The sequence below is a fragment of the Rattus norvegicus genome, chromosome 2 (genome assembly GCF_021556685.1).
Source record: "Rattus norvegicus strain SHRSP/BbbUtx chromosome 2, alternate assembly SHRSP_T2T, whole genome shotgun sequence".
NCBI lineage: Eukaryota > Metazoa > Chordata > Mammalia > Rodentia > Muridae > Rattus > Rattus norvegicus.
In genome coordinates, this window is record NC_141535.1 from 7,164,065 (window position 1) to 7,173,801 (window position 9,737).

The 9,737-nt window shown below is 41.8% G+C and overlaps 1 protein-coding gene across 1 annotated transcript in view; it reads right to left on the bottom strand.

The window, feature by feature from the left end:
• Rhobtb3 (Rho-related BTB domain containing 3) overlaps positions 1 to 8,805 on the bottom strand; it is a 55,664-nt gene extending 46,859 nt beyond the window's left edge. The window contains 3 exon segments of the mRNA NM_001107645.1: positions 4,188 to 4,374; positions 8,062 to 8,287; positions 8,386 to 8,805. Coding sequence (NP_001101115.1) covers positions 4,188 to 4,374; positions 8,062 to 8,287; positions 8,386 to 8,387 — 415 coding nt within the window. The 5' untranslated portion in view covers positions 8,388 to 8,805.
• Positions 8,806 to 9,737: the final 932 nt, after the last annotated feature.

A 9,737-nucleotide genomic window follows, 5' to 3' on the forward strand; every position in this document is an offset into this window, starting at 1 on the left:
ACCTCAGAAGTACCTCCCAGCCCCACATTTCCACTCTTAAAATCTCAAGGTGGCAAGTTAAGCCTATGCTGCTATCTCTCCTACCTGCTAAACCACACATGTGACTAAATAAAAGCGGAGTATTAAAGAGGAGGAGGAAGGAAGGGCAGGAGTTGGCAGAGGACTGAGTACACTGCAACATTAAAATTAAGTTAGATGACATCAGGCAAATGATAGCAGACAGCAGCAGACTAAATTGGAGGGTGAAGCCAGAGTACACGTGGTTTTCACACACTGGAGCAACGTCCAGAGTGTCCTCAGCTCTAACTGGGAAGCAGGAAACAGCAGGACCACAGGCAGATGGCTGGCAGATGGCCAAAGCATACTGGCGAACAGAAACAGCTAGCCCAACTGACCCTGTGTATACTCCCACGTCTACCCCAGCCACAGAGAGCAGCTGCCCAGAGCAAGAAAAAGGAGCCCATCCAGCCTGGAAAATGAAGTGCAAAAGCAGATAAACAAAAACTTCCCTACAATCTGAGAAACTGCTATATCTTGAAATAAAACTCACTGAATGCACTTACAATGCTTAAACAAAACCCACTTAACATTCAACCAAAGAGAATAATTAACTGTAATTTTAACTATAATTAACTATAAATTATAAATTAGAATAATTAACTATATTTTTAAGGAAATGTATCTTTAAGTATCTTTAAGTATCTAAAAGTATCTTTAAGTCAGGAATAAGAAATTGTGAATGAACCATTTAGAGATTTTTAGTCACAAAAAAAAAATATTGACATCAAAATTTTAAACAAGAAAAGTAGCAGAAAAAAATGTATGTAAAAGTCAGAGAGAAGAGGCCAAGAACAAAGCAACATAAAGATACACTGTAATTGACATGCTTGGGAGGCAGAACCACAAGTTCAAGACCAGCCTGGCTTACAGGGTAAGATGCTACCACAAAGAGAGGTGAGGGAGAAGACAGGATTCAGCAACAGAAAACAAGAAAGCTACAAGTGTGGGGAGAGATCAAGAATCATCAATATCAGTCCACTGAAGGTATGAAAAGAGGGAGAAAATGGTGGGAGGAAGGGGAGGAGGCCGCAGCTGCAGGCAGAAGGGCAGAGACCTTCAAAGAGAAAAGTGTCAGGTTCTTCAAGGAGTCCAGTGTGACTATTCCCAAGAGTGGAACTGTGTCCTAAATGTTCAGAAGTAGTCAGAAACCAGATCAGGAAGGAGTTTGTATTTTAGATAAGGAGTTTACAACACCAAGTTACTAACATGAATGTAAATACTGGATAAGAAGAAAAGTACTAACAGTAACCTCTGATTTAAAAACTGATTTCATGCCCAGCTTTACTGCAAGAATGTAGACACAATGACACCTTCAATGGTGTACAGCCCAGAACCCAGCTGCTCATTTCTGATCACTATACCCCACAAAAAGGAACCTAAACTTTAGAGCAATGTCTAAGAAGCACTAAAAACTGACTGGAGCTAGCCTAGAAAGACACCAAAGTAATAGATCATAAAATACTGAACTGTAAAAACCAGTCCTTACAAACCATAATGAATTTAAAAAAATGGGGGTGGGGAGAGAAGGAGAAGCTGCTATGGAGGACAGCCAACCACAGAGTAAGAAAGACGACAGATCACACTATTGCAAGTACATGTTCTGCAGCTTACACAAAAGAACAGGCCAAAACCCTTGTAAAATGTACATGCCATGGGCTGGAGAGATGGCTCAGTAGTTAGGAGCACTGACTGTTCTTTCAGAGGCTCTGAGTTCAATTCCCAGCAACCACATGGTGGCTCTGTAATGTCCTTCTCTGGTGTGTCTGAGAACAGCTACAGGTACTCATATGAATAAAATAAATAAATCTAAAAAAAAACTAAAAAATGTACATGTCATAAAGCCCCCACCAAGAAGAAAAAGACACTGGGATCAATTATGGATTAAAGGCTAGAGACAGGATAACTAAATGTAGTATAGTGTTTATATCTCGAACTGGAAAAAAAAAGCAGCTATAACTTATTACTGGAAAAAGCAAGAAAACATAAATGTAAATATTTTAAATACTAGTCTAGCAAATAAAAATGTCTCACAATTCTTGAGTGTTGGCCATATTATGCACAAGATGTGAATACTAGCTTTCTTCTTATATGATACCCATTGAAGTCATCAGGAGTGAAAGAAAATCTCATGTTTATAATGTAGTCTCAAATTATCTAGAAGAGAAAATGCATGTGTGCATGTATATGCATGCATGTGTGTGTGCAATGTGCATGTGTGTATAATAAATTCTTCAATTCAGTGTTTTATTCTTGACAATTTTCTTATGTTTGAAATTTGAGAAATAAAAGTGAAATATGAAGTTTCTAAAAAAAATTCAAGGCATTAACTATGCTTATCTGACTTGTATCTGGCAGGATTTTTCTGAGTTTACTTCAGTAAGAAGGAAAGCAAAAGCAGGAGGCCAGACACATTTCATCGTGGCGCTTACACTTCAGGCTGTCTGGACCTCCTTTGGAAATGCCTGGGAGAAAACTCAACAATGTATTCTCCCACACGGTTATACACTGCTGTAAAGTGGGCAAAATGATATATGTGTTTGATTATGATCACTGTCTCCTTGCATTCTTTAAGTTCCTATTGAATGAGGCCACTCTGAAGGAGCCATCAGTGTTTTCTAGATGCTGCTAGATGTTAATTCATTTTGTACTTAGTAAAAAATCAAACAAGTTTCTCAACTTATTAGATATGGGTGGTGTAAGAGAAAAATGAGTTTAGCAGGCTCTATTTAGATGTACAGAGAGGCAGAAGGAATTCAGGAGGCAGAGGGTTATATCCATGGGGATACAGGTGATGGAACAGGCCAAAAATCATGAACAGGAAGGAAAAAAAAGTGGAGAAGTCCTAAGAATGTGAGGTCATGGGCAGGTCAAGCTTATTTTCTCTGTAAGTACTAGGGTGAAACATTCCTGCCCTTTGGTCCAGCAATCCACTGGAAAGAACAACCCAAGTATCAACAGGACAGTGCAGACATAGTTTATACAATGGTATAATATACAGCAACTAAATGAGGAAGCAATATGTACACACTCCTACTGTGCAACTCTGTGTGATGTTCAGGAGCCGGCAAGCTATCAGAAGCCAGAGAGCAACAGCTTCCTCTACAGAGGGTGTCATGATTAAGTAGTATACATTAAGCTGTGCTCTTAGGTTAGCAGGCCATAGGTTCCTTACTGTGCTGATTAGTTTTATGTCAGTTTGATACTAGCAGAGCCATTCTGGAAGCGGAAACATCAATTGAGAAAATGCCCCACCAGATTGGCCTGTAGGCAATCCTGTGGTACATCTTGGCTCATAACTGATGTAGGAGGACCCAGCCAGCTCCTTGTGGTCAATACCTCCCCTGGGTTGGTGGTCTGGTTCTATAAGAAAGCAGGCTTAGCATGTGATAAAGGATGGACCAATACGAAGCACTCCTCCATGGCTTCTGCTTCCCAAGTTCTTGTCTTGACATCCCTAAGTGATGGAATTAGCTGCAACAGGCCCCAACTTCCTTTTGTCATGGTGTTTTATCACAGCAATAGAAACCTCACTGAGACACTTTGCTATACCATGCTTTTAAAAGTTTTTTAAACAAAGAACTAAAATCAAAATTTAAAGACTGTTTTACTAAGGAAATACCACTGAGTAAATTTAGATAATACTACCAAATCAAAATGAGTCCTGAGTTTTCCTTGAGATATCTGAAGTCTTGTGCATAAGAGCAAAGTCTGGGACAGCTTGAATCATTGAAACCTTCCGAGCGTGTGGTAATAAAGAGCCCTTTCCTCAGGCTGAGCTGGGAGTGTGTTCCTCCCAGTTATCTGTCTAAGCAGCCTGCTCACATGCACACATCTTTTCATGGAGAATCTAGCCTTGCCCATTGAACGGACCTTAAGATAGCTAACAAGATATTATTGAGGCTCAAAGTCAGTCTAATAATACATTTTGCATGCCAAAAGCACACAATTACTAATGCACAGTAGGAGAGCAACTTAAGGGAAGATTGGTGTAGCAACCACAGTAGAAGCTCATGTCTCTCATCTGATCTACAGAACAGTCACTTAAAACAGAACCATATTAATCAATAATCAACTCTGCTTTGTTAAACATGGTGTTGACATGCTCACTGCAAAGAAACTGTACTTACCATTTTGTCTCGTACCAACAGCCGCAATGATGACTGGAACTGAGTTCGATGCTCTTTTAATCACGGGAATATAATTATCCTTTACTTCATGGAATGAAAACTTGTCATTGACATTGTATTTGATCACAATGATGTCGGCACCCCCAATTAGATTTCGGGAGGTGTACCAATCACTGTCAAAAATGTCCTAAACAAAAATGCAAACGTCAATATTTAGTTTATCTTCAAATCAATCCCCAAAATCACTGTCAGATCAGTTATAATTATAACCTACTAGTGTAAATGTTCCATGTATGGTTTTTAGAAGTTATGAAAATGTATTTTTAAATGACATGATGGTTTGATTAAGGATGGCCCCATAGACTTTGAATGCTTGGCTCCCAGTAGGTGGACGTGTTAGAAAGTGTGGCCTTGTTGGAGGTGAGTAAGCTGTTGATCTATGAATGTTTACACTTCGATATGTAAGTCCAAAACAGGTTAAGAGTTTTCAAATCAGTCAATCAGGTAAGACCTGCATGACAGAGCTTTTAGCCTATGACAGAAATGCCTGTTTATAGAGAGAAGTTCTTGTTCCATCTCCATACCTAACCTGCCCACCTCCTTAGGAAGCCTATTGAGAATGAGAGTGGCATTGCAGAATTTTTAAATAGGTATGCAATATCAACAACAGAACAGATAAAGCATATTTTAAAGAAGCACAGAACAGCAGAAATAGGAAGACAAACAGGTGTTGGTATCAAAAGCAAAGGACTGAGGATGGTTCAGGATCAGGGTAGGAGGGGCAAAGGGAGAAGTGAGCACATGGATATAGCCCAAGAAGATGAGAACACCTAACTCCCAAGTCAACAGAACACAAAATCCCATTGGTCCCAAGCACATCTGTAAATATTCAAATTCAGAATATGCAGGTGCAGCACCGTAAGGAAGCTGAAGGGATGCAGAAGAAAAGATCAGAGACCTGGGATTCAAAACCAACTATAAAACTGGGCCAGTACCCAGCAGCCATGTAACACCTAAAGAACAAGTTAGAAATCGGTTTTCACATTCCAATAATTTGGAATCTCAGAGTTACTGGAGAATTATATGGGAAAAAGAGACATTTAAGAGAAAACATGGGAAAAGGGGTACAATAAAATATAAATAAACCTCATGGTTTACTCTTTTTTTATTCATTCATTCATTCATTTCTCTGTTCTTTGAGACAGTCCAGTAGCCCAGGCTGGCCCAAACTCATACCGTCCTTCCTCTGCCTCCCAAGTGCTGGGATTCTAGGCATGAGCCAGGATGTTCCAGCTAACCTCATTGCTTTAGAACATATTTTTACAGAGAGGGAAATAAAAATCTAGAAATATGAAATTAAATAATAATATGAATGCAAAAGAGAGAGGGTAGGAGAACCTAAGCTATGAACTTCATCTAATGAATTTGAAGTAGATTTATTTAAAAAGTGTCAAGATAGATGGCAAGTAGCCAGAGTAGGGCTAGCCAGCTACAGAAAAATAGGTCAGAAAGGGAAGCTCTCCCAGACCCTTCCCACAGAAAAAGGTCAGAGAGAAAATGCTTTACTGGTTTCTAGAAATACGAAGGAAATCCATGTGCCTCATAAATCAGTTCCAGGATTTCACTGGGATGTTACACAACAAACTTGGGGGCCACCCTGGAGAGTCAAATTTAAAAAAAAATAATTTATTTATTTTTTATGTGCACTGATGTTTTGCCTGAATGTATGTCAGTTCCCCTGGAACTGGAGTTACAGACAGTTGTAAGCTGCCATGTAGGTGCTGGGAATTGAACCCGGGGCCTCTGGAAGAGCAGTCCACTGACTCTTAACCCCTGAGCCATCTCTCCAGCCCTTAAATTCATCTTTAAAATAAAAAATCTGAGTTCCCACAGGGAAATAAGAACTTCATCCTGTTTGATTAGTGTGTGTAGGTCCTGCACTGGTCTAAACCTTGACTGACGTGAGAAACTCTCCGTGCTTAGTGTTAAGTAGTATATGGCTGCACTAAAGCTGTAATGTGTACTTTATTACAGAAGCTATCACTTTTGGGGCACCTAGAGCCTCCACACTTGGGACTTTACCCTTCAGCACAGCTCCAGGATAGATACCAGAAAACAAGCCTGAGAGGGGATGAAGGGTTTACCAAAAACCTCATATAGTAGGAGCGTGGGGTCTGAAAGCTGTTCCTTTTGTTGTCCAAAGTGCTGTTTGATATTCTGACTCAGTACATATGCCAATCCCAGCTGACAGGCACCACCAACCTTCATATTTCTAACAGAATTTACTTACATCCAAGAGGAAGACCCAGCAGCTCAGAGTGAATAACTGCCTATGAAATTCACTGTGCTTGAGGACTCATCCTAATTGGGAAGTTGTACCTGGTAACAAATGTGTCGTCACAGACTGTGAGCACACACTCAGGATTCCCTTATAAACTGTAACAGAATGCGACAAGACTCAAGGCCATGCAGCTTATTTCATCCATTTTGAAGATTTGGTTTTATCTATTTTTATAAAATTGTGGCTCTTTGCTAAATTAACACAGACAGGAAAGGGTTAACTCTCAAATTAAAATTTAAAGCAATCCCGACATCCTGATTCACCTTGTTTTATGTTTTCTGTCTTTACCTCATCGACGCACTGCACATTTATTCAATTGAACTGTAATACGTTCAGGCTATGAGACCTTCCATAATAAAAGGGCTCGCGGTGACTGTGCCTGCATACACCAGCCTGTAAGTCCTTCCTGCTGACTTCTCTTGATACTGTCATACCTGAAGGCTGAGTAGCATCCTTTTAATTGAAAAGCATATTTTAAATTTATTTCAGCACATTAATATGAGTTTCCACTTAATGAGTGCTTTCTTTCCATAACAGGAAAATATGTTCAAGAAAATTTTCTCTGTACTTTTTATATATTTATGTTCAAAAGTATGCTAGTTCTCCTTAGCTTTGACAATCTTTCAAAAACTGCCTTTTTAATGTAAGAATATCACATATTGTGCACTTTTTTTAAGACTCAAAAGTTTAAACATTTATATATGCATATAAATATAGTAATCTTTAGCTGAAAAATATATAACTATAATATCAGCAAGGAATCATGGATTCAAAATTAAATGAAAACATTTGAAATATACTGCTACTATGTTATGAAGATAACCTTTGTCCTTTTATGAAACACTTGAGTTAAGTTACTCAAGAGTCAAGCTAAGGCTTATTTTATTTAACCATCACAAATATGAAGTTGTTTTTTAAGTTCTAAATAATTTTAGTGGTATTTCCAATTTATTAATCACTAAAACAAAAGGCTAATATATGAGCATTAGCATTACTAAAAACTATTTTTTCAGAGGTTAATAATCTACAAATAAACCATGTAAAATTAGTTTTCAAACCCCATCCTTTCTTCCTTTTTTCCCATACTATTTCTTACCTGTCCCAGTCAAAAGTATTTTTGCCAATGCTGAGCTGTAAAGGGCAGTATTTATAGAACACATCCCCCTATCCTCCACAGGGTGGACATGAAAACATGATTCTTGACCAGTGGAACTTTGTGACCCTGTCCCTTGGGGTTGGCACATTCAACTGTCAGCTGTCCACTAAAGGACAAGTCTTGAAATACAGAAACTGCTCTACATTTCTTTGGGGCTTTTTACCTTACCGAAGTGACTGGGCTGCCCCACCACCTCCAAATTGAAACAAAGGACCAAAATTGCCAAAAATGTAAACACACACACACACACACACACACACACACACAACACACACACACAAAACACACACACACACACACACACACACGCACACACACACACACACGCACACACGCACGCACACACACATTAGTTTGGGCACCGCGCTGCCCCTTACCCAGACGGGACAGTCGTGCACTACCAGCTTGACGTTCCCGAACGCACTGGCCTGGTACTCGGTGAAGACCGGGCGCGCAACTGTGCTGGCGGCGTTCAGCAACAAGCTACTCTCGTCCCCCGACACCAGCGGGCTTCTCCCCAGGTACGTGCGGATGAGCCCCGACGGCCGGTTGTCCTGGTGGAAAGTGTCGCCCTCGTTCCCCAGCGCCACGATGTGGATAGACCTGCGGAGCCGAGAGGGGCAGAGTGAGCGAGTGGGCACAACCAGGGTGCGTGGCACGTCCCGGACCCGGACCGTGGCAGGACGGCGACGCATACGTACATGATTGCGGCTGGCAAGGCGGCCGGGAGACTGCGGCCGGAGGCCTGGAGGGGGCCGGAGCGACGCTTTCACTGCAGTCAGCTCATCCCCCAGCCGTGGCCCTCGCGCGCCTGTACCGCGGCGCTGCCGCTGCAGAACAGAGCGGGCCCGGAATGAACTGCCGCCGGGCGCGGGCAGCGCTGCGGATCCCTGGTCACTGCTCCTGGCCGCCGCGCCTCCGCCCCGGCTCCGCCTCTGCTCCTCCGGGACCCGGGGCCCGCACGTGTCGCCCTTAGAGTCCGGCGCGCGAGGAAGCTGGCTGCCCGCCGAGGCCCCCCGCGCCCAGGCGGCGGCCGCTGGACACAAAGGAGCGGCGGGCGCGGGGACGACACGGAGCCCGGGAGCTGCTCGCTGCCAATCCGCCTGCAGCAAGTTTGCTCAACTCGGAAGGCTGAAATCCGAGCCGGGAGCGGGGGAGGGGCAGCTTGGCCCCCGCCGGGGACAAGAGAGCCCAGCTAGGAGGCAGCCTCCTGCGGACCCATGCCCATGCCCGCCTTCACCAAAAGTGTGTTGTTATCTGTTTTGTCAATCATGCGCTATGGCTTGTTTTGTAAAATCGTACTTGTGAAGAAGAAGAAGAAGAAGAAGAAGAAAAAGAAGAAGAAAGACACATTCATGCAGCTGCAGAAAAGGTTCTTTGTTCACGAACCAATTAATTTGCGGGTGTCGCTTTGGAAAGGTCATTTACTATTGCAACCTATATTTGGCATACTTTAACCAAGATTCAGAATTTGAAGTGCTGGGATTTTTAATATGATTTTTTTTAAAAAGAAAGTTGTAGCAGTTTACTTGGATTTTTTTCAGTACACATTCCAGTTACATTATTTAATAATAGCTCACTGAAAAATAAGGATCATGTTAATGTAAGGATATTTTAGATTCTTTCTTGATGACACACAAAAGTAAAGCTTGTGGATGCCCCTAAGGGCCTCAGACTACCTCAAGTATAAAACACCACGAGAGACTGCTAATACTAGGACAGGCCAAGGGTTACTCTGGGCCTCCTCCATAAACATTCAAATTCTCACAAGCACGTCACACACTGTTAAAAGAGTTCTTGTTTATCCTTTTGGTTATTTGCTATGCTTTGAAATTGGGCTTTTTTTTTTTTTCTCTCTGTTAAGTGGACCTATTTTGAGAAATAGATGTTTAAAAGGTCCTGGGAAGATTGAGGTAAACAAGAAGCCAGGGAATGACCACTGCTGTCTATTAGGAACCAGTATTACTCACTGAGACAGTATCAGCTTCTTGTCCATAGATAGCACGGGAGTGGGGTTGGGGGAAGGGGACAGGAGACTTCTTTATGCAGTTTA